Source organism: Oryza sativa, chromosome 6 (assembly GCF_034140825.1).
Source record: "Oryza sativa Japonica Group chromosome 6, ASM3414082v1".
NCBI lineage: Eukaryota > Viridiplantae > Streptophyta > Magnoliopsida > Poales > Poaceae > Oryza > Oryza sativa.
Window position 1 is genome coordinate 20703228 of NC_089040.1, and position 16673 is coordinate 20719900.

At 38.4% G+C, this 16673-nt stretch overlaps 1 protein-coding gene and 2 long non-coding RNA genes across 3 annotated transcripts; all 3 read right to left on the bottom strand.

Moving 5' to 3' along the window:
• Positions 1–760: 760 nt before the first annotated feature.
• LOC136356833 (uncharacterized) lies at positions 761–2603 on the bottom strand. Its single transcript, XM_066311312.1, has 2 exons — positions 1227–2603; positions 761–1111 (listed from the first exon to the last, which is right to left on the bottom strand). The coding sequence occupies exons 1-2, from the start codon at positions 2465–2467 to the stop codon at positions 1087–1089; spliced, it is 1266 nt and encodes a 421-aa protein (XP_066167409.1). The 5' UTR covers positions 2468–2603; the 3' UTR covers positions 761–1086.
• Positions 2604–6014: 3411 nt separating this feature from the next.
• On the bottom strand, positions 6015–8562 carry LOC107281424 (uncharacterized). The gene is made up of 3 exons (XR_010741861.1): positions 8422–8562; positions 7788–7893; positions 6015–6241 (listed from the first exon to the last, which is right to left on the bottom strand). It is a non-coding gene; the product is annotated as an uncharacterized lncRNA (long non-coding RNA).
• Positions 8563–8613: 51 nt separating this feature from the next.
• LOC136356834 (uncharacterized) lies at positions 8614–9565 on the bottom strand. Its single transcript, XR_010741860.1, has 2 exons — positions 9270–9565; positions 8614–8932 (listed from the first exon to the last, which is right to left on the bottom strand). It is a non-coding gene; the product is annotated as an uncharacterized lncRNA (long non-coding RNA).
• Positions 9566–16673: the final 7108 nt, after the last annotated feature.

Consider the following 16673-nt stretch of genomic DNA (forward strand, 5'->3'; position numbering starts at 1 on the left):
CACTGTGGATAGCATAACCAAGAAACACACAATCAACAGTTTTTGGTCCAAGTTTCCGCTTTTTGACTATAGGTACATTTACCTTGGCCAAACAGCCCCATGTTCGTAGGTATGAGAGATTTAATTTCTTCCTTTCCCATTCCTCGAATGGTGTTACTTCCTTGTGCTTCATTGGAATTTTATTCAGGACATGACACGCAGTCAAAACTGCCTCACCCCACCATTCCTTGGAAAGCCCCGCAGTGTCTAACATGGCATTCACCATCTCAGTTAGAGTACGGTTCTTTTTTTCGGCCACCCCATTTGATTGGGGTGAATAGGGAGGCATCATCTCATGAATAATTCCAAACTCTTCGCAAAAGGATGCAAACTCATTGGAAAAATACTCCCCACCTCTATCAGACCTCAACCGTTTGATTTTCCTTTCAAGTTGGTTTTCTACCTCAGCTTTATAGATTTTAAAGTAATGCAATGCCTCATCCTTTGTTTTCAATAGATATGCATAGCAAAATCTAGTGCAATCATCTATCAGTGTCATGAAATATTTCTTTCCCCCTTTAGTCAACACGCCGTTCATTTCGCACAAATCGGAATGAACAAGTTCTAGAGGTGCCAAATTCCTCGCCTCAGATGCCTTGTGAGGCTTGCGAGGTTGTTTCGATTGAACACAAGTATGGCACTTGGAACCTTTGACCAAAGTGAATTTTGGAATTAAACTCATGTTAGCTAAGCGCATCATACAACCGAAATTCACATGACAGAGTCGCGAATGCCACACATTAGACTCATCATTCTCGCTAATATGGTTCACAGCGTTATGATTATTACACATGTCATTCAAAGAAAAGCGGAACAAGCCTCCGCTGTCATAACCTTTTCCAACAAAAGTCCCATATTTAGATACGACACATTTATTGGACTCAAACACAAGTCTAAAACCTTCTCTACACAATAGAGAGCCGCTAACTAGATTCTTCTTTATTGAAGGGACATGCTGCACGTTCTTCAGCTGCACGGTCTTTCCCGAAGTAAACTTCAGATCGACCGTACCAACACCATGAACAGCCGCAAGCGACCCGTTTCCCATCAACAAGGAGGAACCTCTCCCGACCTGATAAGAAGAAAACAGAGAAATGTCAGCACATACATGAATATTAGCACCAGTATCCACCCACCAATCAGGTGAATGAAAAACAGAGAGAACTGTAGGTAATATTTTACCGTACCCCGATGTTCCTCCGCCCTCGCTAATGATCATGTTGGCAGACTTCCTGTCTTTGCGCTCAGGACAGTCCTTGGCCCAATGCCCAGACTTGCCACACACAAAGCAGTCTCCCTTTGCCTTTCCCTTGCCTTTCTTCTTAAAATTGGTTGCAGCCTTGGGTTTGACATCAGGCTTGACTTTCTTGTTGTTGTGGGATGCATGAGGGTTCTTCTTCTGTACCATATTGGCACTAGAACCTCCCTCAACCTTTTTGCCCCGGATGTCCTTTGCCCTCGCCTTCTCCTCAACACCCAAAGAGCCAATGAGATCAGGAACACTGAACTCTTGTCTCTTGTGCTTTAGAGAAGTGGCAAAGTCCGACCAAGAAGGTGGTAGTTTGGCAATAATGCCACCCGCCACAAACTTGTCCGGCAACTCACAGTTGTTGTTCTCAAGTTCCTTAGCCAGCATCTGAATCTCATGAGCTTGTTCTACTACAGAACGGTCATCGACCATCTTGTAGTCATAGAACTGCTCCATGACATACAGCTCACTGCCGGCGTCAGAAACTCCGAACTTGGCCTCAAGTGCATCCCACATGTCCTTCCCAGAAGGCATGTGCATGTACACGTCCACTATGTTGTCAGCGAGTACACTTATCAATGCTCCACGGAACAGGCAATCCGAAGCCTCGAACTTAGCCTCTTCCTCAGGAGAAAGAGGTGGTTCACTTCGTTTACCCCGTGAAACATAGAAGCACTGCATCGCTGTCAACCACAATAGTGCACGTGCTTTCCATCTCTTATAGTTTGAACCATCAAAAGCATGTGGTTTCAGTGCAGCAGCAAAGCCAACTACCGAAAATGACCTATCAGGTTTTTGGATTGTTGGAAATATAGTCATTATTCGGCATATTTTAATCCTAGAAATTAAAACTATGATCATGGCATAAGCAGTGTAGGGTGATCTTAACATAACCAGTAGCATACTATGCGCATCATGAATGTCAGAAACAGGAACATACCAGTAATGCGATAACATGCTAGAGGCATCATGTAGAACAGGAACAAGAACATAGCGCACACAGTATAGCGCTAACAATGGGAACAGGAGTAGCGCTAACAGCAGTAGAAGGAGAAGATTATACCCCGAGAATGGCCCTCCGCTGGATGGTGAGGCAGAATTGCCTCCGTTGTTGTAGTCGTTCACGGCACCTCCTCCTGGCGCACCAGCTCCTGTCGGCGGCGGCGCACCTCCAGACATGGCGATGAGCAGTCGTGCAGGAGGCACTCCCCAAAAACCTGATCACCCGCCTACCCGGTGCAGATCTCAGGCGAAGGTGTGGTTTCGGAGGCACTGCTTCTTCCAATCTCTCGTGCGCGCAAGAGATCAGAAGCGGGGAAGCGAGAGCAACTCAGGCGCGGAGAAGGAGAAACTAACACCGGGAAAGAAGCGAGGAACTCGGATCGGACTCGCGGCCTCCTTATCTATCAGGAGAAAGAACGTGGACGCGCTGTTGCGGAGGGAATCGTGGGAACGTGGGTTAGTGGCTGCAAAAGGATAGCGACGTGACGCACGCACGCCGCCAGCCAGCCTCGCCCTCGCCCACGCCCACGGCCCGGCCCGGCGCGCGCGCGCGCGCGCGTGTGGCATTCCGACCCCCACCTCAACTGGTCAACAGGGAGCCTCTAATAACTCCCTATTTAGGTTGAGATATTTCTCGCTTAAATCCAGAGGTGGTATTATTATCCTCAACATTTATTATGGGCCTTTGAGATTTAATATTATAAGTTGGGCCTAGCCCAATTATTCTAACACAGGTACGTGCTATACCTCCCTCCCTCCGGCCTCTCTCTTTCTCTCCTCTTTTCTCGGTAACTACTCCTATTTTTTCGCAACACCTATATCTATCTTCAGATTTTCTAACTACTAGTAATCGTGCACGTGCAATGCACGTTTTGCACAAAATGTATCATAGGAGTGCATTGAAAATAGAAAACTGTTATCTACCAAAAAAAATATTAACCAAAATTTATAAAACACATCCCAAAGAAGCGATAAAAAAAACTAACGTTATCTGTACTTGTTATTCTCTTAGCACTTGACCAACATAAACTTCCACTTACTCTCAAGCATATTACCAGGGCAACATATCCTATGCACATAGGCCCTCACGTGTACACACGTACACACCAACTAAAAAATATCACCAAAAAATCTAGAAAAAATCATACACATACTTTCAATTGTATTACACTTAGGGTTAAAATCTTAACGTCAAATTTATTATATTTTAGCCGTAACAAAAAAAACAAAAAATCTGACAGTTTTAAGGTTGCAATTTTGTCAGAATTTTATCTTTTTTGTTATTCTCTATGTAGAATGAATTTGAAGATGCGACTTTGCACGTAAATGTAATATTATTGAAAGTACATGTATGAATTTTCCTAGAATTTTTTGTGATAATTTTTAGTTAGTGTACACGGTGTGTACACGCGAGGGCCTGTGTGCATAGGATACGCTCCCTATTACCAGTATACCAACCACAACCAAACAAAGTAAAATCTTAGCATTTGTTGGATCTTGAAATGGAAGAAACACATAGACTATACATACTGAAATTTATTTGTGTGGTTGTATACGTCATCCTAATAAATTCAGGTTTGAATAAATTAAATAGCATGACATCTTTGCTTCTTATCATGTATAGTTTGAATTAATTGAATAGCATGATATCTTTGCTAAGAGACATTCTATAAGTAAATTAAAAAAACAATCTCTTTTTTTTAAAAAAATACAATATGCTACAAACGTGCAAAATAAATCCCTACAACATGCATAAACTGTGTCCAATCCAATAATCAGATATCACCTACAAAATAATGGGAGAATTGAAGTAAGAGTATGATAAATAAGCTAATATAATGAAAATGTTCACGATATGATTCAAAATAGATGAAGGGGGTGGGGACATAAGAAACTCATTTGCAAAGAAAAATCAACTTGAAATAAAATATTGACTAAGTAGCATTTTAATGAACATCTTCGGCTAGCAGAAGCATCACCGATTTGCCATCTTCCTCCTTTTCTACTGTTACAAACCCAACAGCATAAAAAAGGTAGAAAAAAACAGATGGCACAGGGAGTTCTCAAACCTTTACAAGCTTTACCTAAAAAAGCAAACTTATTTGCTCCAACCAAACGACACGTTTGAAATCCGATTTATTCTAAAGGTCCAATGACGGCCTATCGTTGTTCCATTATGTTTGCTCCAACACCACTATTTTCATGTGTACACGCCAACTTGCAAACAAAAAGAAAAAAGGGAACTTTCAGCACCACAAAATAAGATTCTCTTTTGATTCAGAAAGTGTGAATATTTTGTTATTTTTTTATCTAGCATAAGAAACTTATATATGGGTCAAGAACTACCAGATGCAAGTAAGCCATAATTTCTTTAGTGGTGCATGCTAGTATTAAACTTGAACTCAATTTGATAAAAAAAAAAGCTGCACAAAATAGTGAGACTACAGTATATAATTTCCTTCAATCCCTATAATATGGAGAAGTTTTCTTGTCTGAAGGAAATGGAGAAGTCAATTCAATTTGGTTAGAATGGAGTTCTAGAACTGAAAAACAATATTCATAAGAATTTTAAAAATGTGATGTAAGAACATGAACAGCTAAGCAACTAAAAAGGTGGATTGCAATCATCACATTAGATCAGAAATTCAGAATCACTTGCATAAAGAGTCCACAAATCAAATGTCAAAATATAATTAACCCTGCTAGAGCCCTTTCATGTTCCAAGAATAATAAGTAAACGTTTTATAGATCATGAAAATCATCATTTGAACTCTAACATGATTCTTGAGTAGCGTGCTCCTGAGTCCTCACTCATAAGTGGCAGGCATGCCACAGGCACATATATACATATCCACGTAGAATACTGCATCACTATAGAATACATAATGTTGCCCTCAAATTAGAGCATTATCTACCATCATTAGCTGATGAGATCACTTGGAGTCCTGGACAAAACAACTCCAACATGCCAATCTGCATTAAATCATGCATGCAAGTAATATATATGTTGTTCTAAGAAATAGGAACAACGGGTGAGTTCTGAGTGATAGAAATGAGTGCAGCCTAGAGGGACGGATGCCATCTCAGGTCCACATAACTGGACGCGCATTTCAACAAATAGGTAATGGGCATCTAGATTTTAAATACTTTACCACAGAAAAATATAAATATCCAAATGTTAGTTCTATCAAAGGTGTTCAGTACTTTGATTCTACAAAAGAATAGAAAATAGAAGTTTTAGATTCAATTTTAGGCATTATCAACCAAGGATAATAGAGTGTACATCAATCCAAAATTTCTTTATATAAACATGTACGGACTCATAGAGATGAGAACATCTGATTATGATCCTTCCTTGCAGCTTCTGAGGTGAACCTGCCATTGACCAACCAAATTTCGTAGCTAGAAAAGAAAATCGTAGTTTAACAGGATAACTGATATGAAACCATGGCTGAATATATCAGTGTCACCACTTCATGATATGGTTCCAAGCCATTAGTAGCCAAAATTTAAGAAAATGGCGTAGATGATACATGACATCAAAGTCTTACCAGTGTCTACAGCAAAAGATTATTGGAGTATATGACAATAAACCTGAAAGATGTCGCATACAAGAAAAAAAATGTTCGGCAGTAAAAGTTCGCGCATATCTAGTAGACAGGGGAAAACAAGATGTTAGGATACACTGTCACAGTCACAAACCACACTATATGAGGGAATCTGATAGCTCAAATGCGTTCTTTATTTTGGAATTTGGCAGAACAAAGGGAAGCAAAAATAAAAACAAAAAACTGAAGAAAAAAAAATCCACATACCCTGAATATGGATCTCTTAGTACCCGACAGTATGATTTAGGGGATCAGTGTACACCTTAAGTATCCTTGTGGGTAAGGACAGATTGTAGAACAATTCAACAGATCCATGAGTTTTCGTGATCATAATGAAAGGAACCTGGAAATGAAATTGATACAAATAAATATTCTCTTTCTTTAGGAAAATAATATGCATGGTGGAATAAAAAAAATATTTTGTCAAATCCCAAATATTTGAAACTCTTAGAGGAAGTATAACAATGTGAATTTTCTCCATCTAAAGATACTGGATATATATACAAGACAACATAATCACAATTTCAAGACAAACCATACAGACATTTTGACAAGCAATTCATGAGCAGCGAGTTTTTATAAGCAACACCATGAACACAGGCCAGAAGTAGTCAAGCTAGCAATACAGAATCTTATTTACTTCAATTCCGAAAGAGTAACAGTAGCTAGGACGGATCGGTGGACAGGATTGTTGGCTGTGTGGGAGAGAGCGATAATAAATTTTGCTCTGCAAAGACAGCCCAAATACCAATATTAGTTAGCATCCAAATGTAATAGTATTGATTAGTATCCATCCATGGGAGGAGGATGTGGCCCGTGGCAGCACACGGGCGCAGGAAGGGCTGACGGACGGGGTGCGCAGAGACAATGGCCTGGCAGGCAGTCAACGACAACGCGGTGAGAAGGACCGATGGCAGTGAGGATGGCGAGGAGCACGGTAAGTAGGGCAACAACAGGCGGCGAGAAGAACCGTCGTCGCGTGGCCGGTGGATGGGTCGCAAACTCGCAAGGAGACGATGGCCTGGGCGGCGAGGAGAGCGTTTTGAGAATACCCGCAGCGGCGTTAGAGGAGGGAGGAGGTATCCGTATCATCGTCAGAGGATAGAACGGCGGCGGGCTTAGCGCACGGAGGAATTTGTGGCGGTCGAACTCGGCGCATCCGCTTGTGGGGTTAGTGAGTATTCAGCCGTTAGACGGCAGGATCTGATAGCTGTGGATTAAATGAGAGAATTATGTGTGCATTTAAAAAAGAATGTAACTCCTTTTTATATCAGTAATAACTAGTATAAGCCAATATCAATTAAACCAGATATATCCTCTCCAACTAATATAAATCAAACTCGTCATATTGCAAGAGAACATTTTTATTATGCACAACCCATATTAATAGTGGTAGTAAAAATATGATATAAACTTATGATGTTTATTTCATAATTAAATTCCTTGTGGGTTTCATAATACATTAAGGGACTATATGTCGGCTATTGTAAATAAACCTGTTCAAAACTTAAATGTTCATGATCTAAACAGTATATACATCAAATCCCCGATACTTGTGTTTGTGCTATATACAACTGTATTCTCATCCACTTATCCTTTCTTACGTAACAACGCACAATACAGATTACAAAGCAATTACTTGCAAAGAACTTTGCTAGTGAAAAACTGGTTGAAAGAGATAGTAAACAGATAAGTGGAGGAACATATAGTGCTTATGTATATCAGATGAAAGTAAGATAAATGTGAGAAAATACAACGCACATACATGGCTATAACTTCGAATATAACCTTTCCATGGCACTTGCATTTCATAAAGTAACATGAGGGTATGTTGACAAGTAACTGCATTAGCTATCTTTTTTTCCCTAATCAGAATATTTTGGAGTTACCTGCCAAATGTAGCTGAATTTGTTTTAACAAATCGAAATGTAGCTGCCAAGCAGCAAGCCAAAAAGAGGTACCAAAATGTGCTGTCGTTGTTAGCTAGTTGGATGGCTGCAAGTGGGAAAAGGTCAAAAAAAACGCTTGTATCTCAATTTGGCAAAAGATGGACTGATTAAAAACACACAGACACAATTTTGCAATAGAGGCGTGATGTGCCTGTATCTCAATATAGTAAGAAAAGATCAGAATGGTCAGGCAGAAGGAATAATTCTTAGAATGAATTAACAACATGCGCTTGGATAGACAATAATTGGCATATGGCTCTGTATGAGAAAACATCAAACAACAGTTTCCATATTTCGTAATTTCTGTCATTCACAAATGAATCACATTACATAACTTCTAGGTACAGCAATAATATAGTTAATAAAATCATGTAAAAATGCCATTTATACAGTATAAGCAGTAGAAATATGAAGGGCCAGATCAACGCGGAAATAATTTTGCTAAATAACCATCCTTGACTTTCATTTGTGATGAACAACCACCTTACTGTATTATATATAGCTCTCTTGCTAGTAGTATTTCAATTAGTGTATGTGAAGAAAAAAAAATCAAATATTCAATTAGTATTCATACATTGGTAGAAGGTCATGCCCAGATTGTTGTTTGTGATCACATTCTTCCTTTTGAAGAGAGTGCTCAGCCAATGTATAGGATTGGCCTACATGATCTGAAGTCCCCTTTCTAATGCAAGTAGAAAATAATTAAGGAATGAAGCTAATGTTGGTGCTGATAAAAAAGATATGGAATTGAATTCTATCAATCATGGAAAAAGTTGACCAATAAACAATGGCAAAATTATGGATAGTAGTGTGTCTGGCATATACCAACATTCTGTTTTGCATGGGCTAGAAGATTCAATGAAAATAGTGCAGATACCGTGTTCGCAAGAACAAGACGATAGTGCATATATATGAGAAAAAAAGTGACCATAATCCCTAACCTTGACACATGACAATAATCCCTCCTTCGCATGTGCAGTTCTTCAGTGCAAACTAAATTCACCAAAGAAATACTCACTGTTAACAAACTGCATCTAGTAGACAGTGTTGCTTTCCATCATCTCGTTGTCTTGTGCTCTTAATTCCTGACAAATCAGGAATCAAACAAAAAAAACAAAAATTTAGATGATGGAGTGATAGTTTGAAACAAAGAGATCAGGCTCATATAGTCCCTGGAAAATCAGGAATCAAACAAATTTAGATGATGGACTGATACAGGGAATTGATGGCTCATAGACAAAGAAGATGCGGCCAAGTTCATGGAGCTCATCCATGAAGTCGTGCTGGCACTGACATTGAAGTCAGCCAGGCCTCCAACCAATCTAATTTTTGAGTAAATACACTGAGTATTTTTCTGCAATTTTTTGTAGTCTTAGAACAATCCATTGGATTTTTTTGTCCATGAGTGAATGAAGCCGTTACCTGCATCGGATGCTTCTTCCCGGCTGCACCTCAGGGCACCGGCGGTGGGGAAGGCACGTGCGGGGTGGAGCCCCAGCGCTGGCGGCGGTGAGGCGCGGACTGGTTGGAGGGCAGGCGACGGCGCCGGCGCCGGCAGTAGAGAGGCGTAGCCACCGGCGGAATTTGAGGGGCAGGCGACGGCGCCCGCGGCGGCGGTAGGGAGGCGCAGCCACCAGGGGAAGGGAGGTGTGCCCGATGGTGCCGGTGGTAGGAAGGCGCGGCCACCGGTGGGGTGGAGGGCAGGCGGCAGTTTTGTCGAAGAAAACAATTTGCGGGCGGAAGTGCGGCGTAGTAATCGCGGGGTCGCCGAATCGGTGGAAGATTTCACATAACATATTGACGGATGAGATTATTCCACCTAGCGGATGAACGGATAAGATAAGATGAGGTGATTTGGCATGTAGGATTGGAGGGGTGAACTCCTCCTTTTTATATTAGCATAGATAAATATAGACGGATGAATTCACACATGAGGTGCTGGGGACTGATTTGGCCGTAGGATTGCAAGATACCAACTCCTCCTTTTTATATTGGTATAGATGTTTACCTGTGAAAGTTTTGCACGTAAAAAAAAAGTTCCACTGTTCCACATACGTGCACGTGCATACATACGTACTCTCTTTTTTTTTCTTTTTTTCCCTTCTTCTTGTTAGATGAGATAGAAAACCAAATTAATAATTTAATACACATATTAACTGTTAATATTTTAAGTTCTAAAATGAACTTTAATAGATTAGAAAAAAATTTAAGAAAATCTGAGGAAAAAAGTAAAACATTTATTCATCAATTTTCATTTAAATTAGTAGATCTTTTATCTCAGATTATTAAATTAAATCTATTAATAACCTCACACATAATCTCTCTCACCGCACCGACGAGAGAAAGGTACTTACATACTGCTCATAAAAAAACAAAAAAAGTACAACTGTAACGTGACGTACGATTAAAAACAAATAAATATATATTACATATATCATTAAAAATTACATCCGCTTCCATCTCCTCCCCTCTTTTCTCTACGCATGTATAGATGAGATCGTAACTATAATTAGTGATATTAAATTTTAAAGAACTATAACTTTATAAGCATAGATTATATATATCACAAGATATACATAAATAAATTAGATCCATAATCTTTGGAAATAAAATTTTTAGGATTCTATTATTTTACCCATTATATTAACAATATAATATAATTTTATTTAGAAACATTATTTTAAAAAACACGTGGTTTAAAATAAAGGTTACACAACTATATTTTATACCATTAATTATCAATTTATGATCTATATTAACTAATTTATACTCCCTTCGTTTCTAAATATTTGACGCCGTTGGCTTTTTTAAATATGTTTGACCGTTAGTCTTATTTAAAATATTTAAGTAATTATTAATTATTTTCCTATCATTTGATTCATTGTTAAATATACTTACATGTATACATATAGTTTTACATATTTCACAAAAGTTTTTGAATAAGACGAACGGTCAAACATGTGCTAAAAAGTATACTATTTTTAATAAAAATATTTTGCCATCGATTTTCACTTAAACTGACGGACCTATTAATTAATTAATTAGGCAATCATATATATCTTTCATAAAAAAATTAAAAAAAAGCTTCTAAAGACCTCTCTTCAGGCCTCTGCACAACACATGTTCATATTTACCTTCTGCACATATGACAAAAAGCATCGTACCTAAGGCAGCTAAAAGTGATTACCAAAGTGATCATGACTGTCAATAAACACTACACATACTAATTAAATTTATATAATTTCTCTCTTATTTCAAACAAATATTATTTCGAAGAATACAATTGAACATGTGAAAAACAAAAAAAAAGGCTTTAAACAATTGCTGATATTTTTGCACTACTAAACCAAGCAATAGTGTAGATGATTTGTGTCCTAACATAAAAAAGTCTTCAATTCTTTAAAAGTGTGGAAAAATATGAACATTTTGAACTTCTACGAATGGAGAAACAATCCAACCGTTAATCTATCCTTAATTTGGTTGTTACTAAATCATGCATCTTCATAAGGCGATTCAGTCACAATAACTTTGAATTTCTTACTATCACAGTTTGTGCTTATAGCAATATTGTACATAATATTTACTTACTTGATCCAAAAGTCGAACTCATATGGACTTGATTTATCATCTAACATGAATGATATTTGGACATGGCCACCCTATAGTTTACCCTTATGAGATGAAATTTCGGAAAAAAATAAATTAAATATCATGTTTTAATAATACGGATGCCCATGCATCGCGTGGGCCACCTTTCTAGTTAATTACTAAAAATCTATATCATTTAACACCATAATGTTAATGTTTTCAGATTCATCATGAGAAAAATAAATTTTATAATATATAATTTACATGTTGCTAACTACACGAATTCCTAAAATTTAAACCAAATTTAATGGTTAAAGATCAAAATGTTTGACAAACGAAAAAAAACTAAAATAACGAGTACATTCAATTCTATCATAAAGTTACCCTGTTAAATACTCCCTCCGTTTCGAAATGTTTGACACCGTTGACTTTTTAGCACATATTTGACCGTTCGTCTTATTCAAAAATTTTTGTGAGATATGTAAAATTATATGCCTACATAAAAATATATTTAACAATGAATCAAATGATAGAAAAAGAATTAATAATTACTTAAATTTTTTGAATAAGACGAACGGTCAAACATATGATAAAAAGTCAATGGAGTCAAACATTTCGAAACGGAGGGAGCAGTACAAAGTAGTTCAATTGCCGCGCAAATGGACAAATTCTTGCAGAAATGTACGCTTCCAATGCCATTCACGTGCGAACCTTTTGGGGGGCGTTTGCTTTCTACTCTTCCGATGCAAAATCATGGCAGCGTGCAACTAGCAAAGCGTGTGATACACACGAGACGGCAAAACAAATGCAACTGCCACAACGGTCCGCAGACAAGCGAACGTCAACTTGGGCCAGATTAGATGATACTCCTAGCCACTACACATCTTGATTCTTGAAGGTTTATTATCACTGGTACACTAGTTGTATATTGCGATTTGATTTGCAACACAGCATGCATGCGATCCGTGTTTGTGCTACCCCCAGAGAACCAAAGGACAAGGAATAATCCTATTGGACAATGTCAGTCTGTCAGTGTGTCAATCTGAGCTCACATAGCATAGGTTTTCTTGTGTGTAACAGCAAGTAAAAAAAGGTGATGTAAGTGAATTGTACGCGTTGTCATATTATATTTTTTTTTCTTATATGGAGGAGTAAGGAGGGGAGAGAGAAGCAAAACAGACTACAGATTTATAACCAGCTATATTTGAGCTTCAATAAAAATTATGTGAGATGGATGGGTAGATTAGAAATTAATGATTGTTGTCGAATGATAATCGCTTCACGTCGAAGGACGTGGTAAACTCAATGAGTGGTTGGAATAGTAAAGCGATATATTAATTGGTAAAATTTTTTGGGATCCCCCATTACATGGCCCTAGGGGGCTATTTATAGTCCTAGTACAGGCTCATACCCTTAAGGGCAGAGCTAGAGTGAGATGGAGGGGGTGCCACTTGTTTAATTTACTCTGCTTTATATTAAATTTAAGCTAATACGGGTATCTAAATTTATATAGAGGGGGGTGCACACATGGTGAAAATAGGTCAGGTATAGCTACAAATTTTTATTGACCGAGTTCCTGGGCACCCCCTCTGTACTCTAGCTCCTCCCTGCATACCCTCTAGGGTTTGGTTAGTATAGGAGAATTTACATGGTTACCCTTATGATAGGAATATTACAATGGGTATATAGAGTCTTTTGTATTCATGGGCCCTAAGGTGGCCTCCTTGAGCCGGCCCATTAGTTGGCGAAGGGCCTCTATGGGCCGCTGTGCCTCCCAAGCCCTTAGCCGAAGGCATTTCTTACTTCGGGCGATGGCCTCATGCTTCGCCCTACGGCCTTCGCCAACTATAGATCTTCGATTGTTTGATGAGCTTGGAGGCAAACCCTTCGGTCTTCATTACACAGCTTCGCCCAGGTATGATGGCGAACCCCTTAGTCTTCGTCGTTCGGTTTTGCCTAAGGGCATCACCCTTGGCGTCCGTCTAGGACTTAGCCAATGCTTGATGGTTTAGATGGTTTCAGCAGGTCGGTCGAAGGCCCTCGTGAGCTTTGGTCAAGACTGTGCAAGATGTGTGGTATGCCATGAGGCGCCCCCTTTCGGCTGATGTTCCTGCCGAAACTTACCTTTCGCATGTAAAACTCAACATTTGTAATTTGCCTTTTTGTCATTTGCCTGTGTTCGGTGAAATCCTTCTTTCTTTCTTCTTCTTTCTTTTGAGAGAATCCATTATATACCACTAACTTTGTCATACGTCTACGATTTGCCACCGACTTTGTCACGTTCTACAATATGCTATTGACTTTTGCTTAACTTCTACGATTTACTATCGTCGTCCGGTTAGCCTCTGTTAGTACTGTGCAATTTTGTCCAAATGACCAAAATACCCCTAGGAAAAAAACTTCCAAAAATTGGATAAAAATTTCAAAATATCATATTATAAACATAAGATTGTAAAATGTGGGTCCCACCATTTCTTTTCTGACTTTAAGTGTCACATAGACGCCACGCCAGCAGCTGAAACCGCCGTTCAAACCACCTTGGGACTTTATTTGCACTAGTTTTGGGAGTTAAGGGACACGTCATATGTAGTATTGTGGTTCAGGGTAGAATTTAGACTTGGTGACAATTGAGGGACTTGAAGTGAACCTATCCTTTCCCGACAGATGAGAATCGTTGGCGCCGGCTGTCAGCCCGCCCTGCATGCCAGCCCATACTCAGATTCTCGTTCTCCCAGGCCTGAACCGATGGGCTTTTATTCTAACATAATAAGTCTATCTTTTCTTCCTCATTGGCTCATTGCTTACCTGTGATTAAATGGCATCCTTCAGCCGTATAAAACCGGAGGATGCTACGCGTCGAATGTCGAACAAAATTATCTCTAAAGTCGAAACTAAAAGGAACGTATAAACCAATACTTCTATAGATTCGATCGTGGTTTATTTACAACTAGCTGGGTGGCCCGCACAATTGCGCGGCTAGCACTGATATAAAATTATCTATTTTTTAATATAGTTTTACTTAGAATTTTGTTAAATAGATATCTCGTTGTTTTAAGACTTTGAAAAACCAAACCTTATCATCCCTGTGTTTCTAATTTTATATTTTTTAAAAGTTATGTCAGTTGCTACTTCTAAATATTTTGTCACCCCTCATTTATTTGCTTCCTCGATCTACCACTACTTCTATTTGTTCTCACTAAAACCTCTAAAAATTAGACCTTATAGTTTTTAGAGTTTATTGTCTCGTTTGGGTTTTGTTTTTATAATTTTCAGAAGTCTCGTCAAATGCTGCCACCATACTACTCTACGGTCAATCCACTGCCTCTTCTCTTTATTTTCATTGGGATTTTAAAAATCAAACGTAATTACCATTTAGGTTCTTTTTTACTTTCTAGAAGTTCCACCAAACTGTCAGCGACTTTACCCCTGTACTCATGTACAGCTCACCCGCTGCCCCCTCTTTATTGTCTTCGAGATTTTAAAATTCGAACATGATTATCATTGGGGTTTATTTTTTTTTACTTTTTAGAAGTCCCGCCAACCGTTGTGACCATGCTACTTAATGACCCGTCCATCGTCCCTCCTTTTAATCATCATTAGGATTCTATTTGGGGTTTTGTTTATAGTTTTTAGATATTCCATATAACGCCACCACTCTAATCCTTTACATACATGTTGCTTCTCCTATATTTTTTGTCATTTGTCATCTTACTTCTCTTCGGCCTGTTCACTACCTCTTCTCTTTATTGTCATTAGGATTTTAAAAATCGAACATAATTATTATTTTGGTTTATATTTTACTTTCTATAAGTCCCGCCAACCGCCATGACCGGGCTGCTTAACGGCCCATCCGTCGTCCCTCCTTTTAATCGTCATTGGGATTCTATTTGAGGTTTTGTTAATAGCTTTTAAATGTCCTATCAACCGCCACCATTCTACTTCTTTATAAACATGTTGCTTCTCCCCCTCTTTATTGTTATTTGTCATCATTTGTGTTCTAGATGGAGTTTTTTTAGAAGTCCATATTTTTCATTCCGATATTTTTATTTATAAATTATATTTCTACTTGAACTCTTATAATTATTTTTATATTTACAGAATTTATTCTTTTTTGTTATTTCAAGTTTTAGTTAATCTCGTCATATGTTCTAGATGGTCTCTTATTTCAATAGTTTTTACTTTTTATGTCGAATTTAAGTTTAAATCATATTCCTAGTTGAACTATTATTTTTTATTTTTCTATTTTTGGAATTTATTTTAATTTTTATTTAGAATTTTAGTTAATATCGTATTATGTCTTATACGAATTATTTTTTAATATTTTTTTATTTTCAATTTATAGTTGTTTCATCCTACTCGAACTATCTTTTTTATTTATCCAATTTCAGATTTTATTTTATTTTTATTCCGAATTTTAGTTAATCTCGTATTGGATTCTTATATGGACTCTTCTTTTAATATTCCTTATTTTTAATTCCGAATTCCAATTATTTCTAGATTGTATTCCTACATGGAATCTTCTTTTTCCAATTTCAGATTTTATTTTATTTTAATTTCGAATTTTAATTAATCTCGTATTGGATTCTTATACGAGCTCTTTTTTCAATATTGCTTATTTGTAATTCCGAATTTCAGCTATTTTTAAATTGTATTTCTACTTAGACTTTTTTTTTCTCCGATTAATGTGGTAATTTCTAGCCCCAACAGCGAACGTGGTGCTTTCTTTTCGAGCTGTTTTAATAATATAATAGATTATAACTTCCACACCTATTCATTTGTCATTTGGGATCATTTCCCGTATAAAAAAGGGAAAAGAGTCAAAGAAGGGATAGGAGATGTTTCCCATGTCAAATCAAAAAAGAGAGGCGAAAGATACCAAAGCAATGCGGCCTCAGACTGGCTGTCTCCTCGTAGTTGGATCTCCGACTTTTTGGAATGTTTCAAATTCCACTTGAGGGTATAACGCCTCCCCAAAACATCGGTGCAAATCGACTACTCCTATGATTTGGGAGATGGTTTTGCTAACATGGTATTGACCGCGGTCAAACCCGTTGATTCAGCGCATGGCCCAACATGCCAACTTGCAACCGGCCACGCGAAGACTGCCCGCCGTCCACCGCCCGTCCCCGGCGAGCCTCCCCAAGCAGTGCCGCGTCGTCGTTGCGGCCATGGGCTGCGACGGTAGCGGCGCTCGGCGGCGGCGATGGAGTTCTTGCAGTGCATGCAGGGTGCAGGTAG

Coding starts and splice junctions, on each gene's coding strand:
- LOC136356833 (XM_066311312.1), bottom strand. CDS start 2,467: ATGTCTGGAGGTGCGCCGCCGCCGACAGGAGCTGGTGCGCCAGGAGGA. Junction 1,112..1,226: donor GAGGGCGGAGGAACATCGGG/GTACGGTAAAAT, acceptor TCTTCTTATCAG/GTCGGGAGAGGTTCCTCCTT.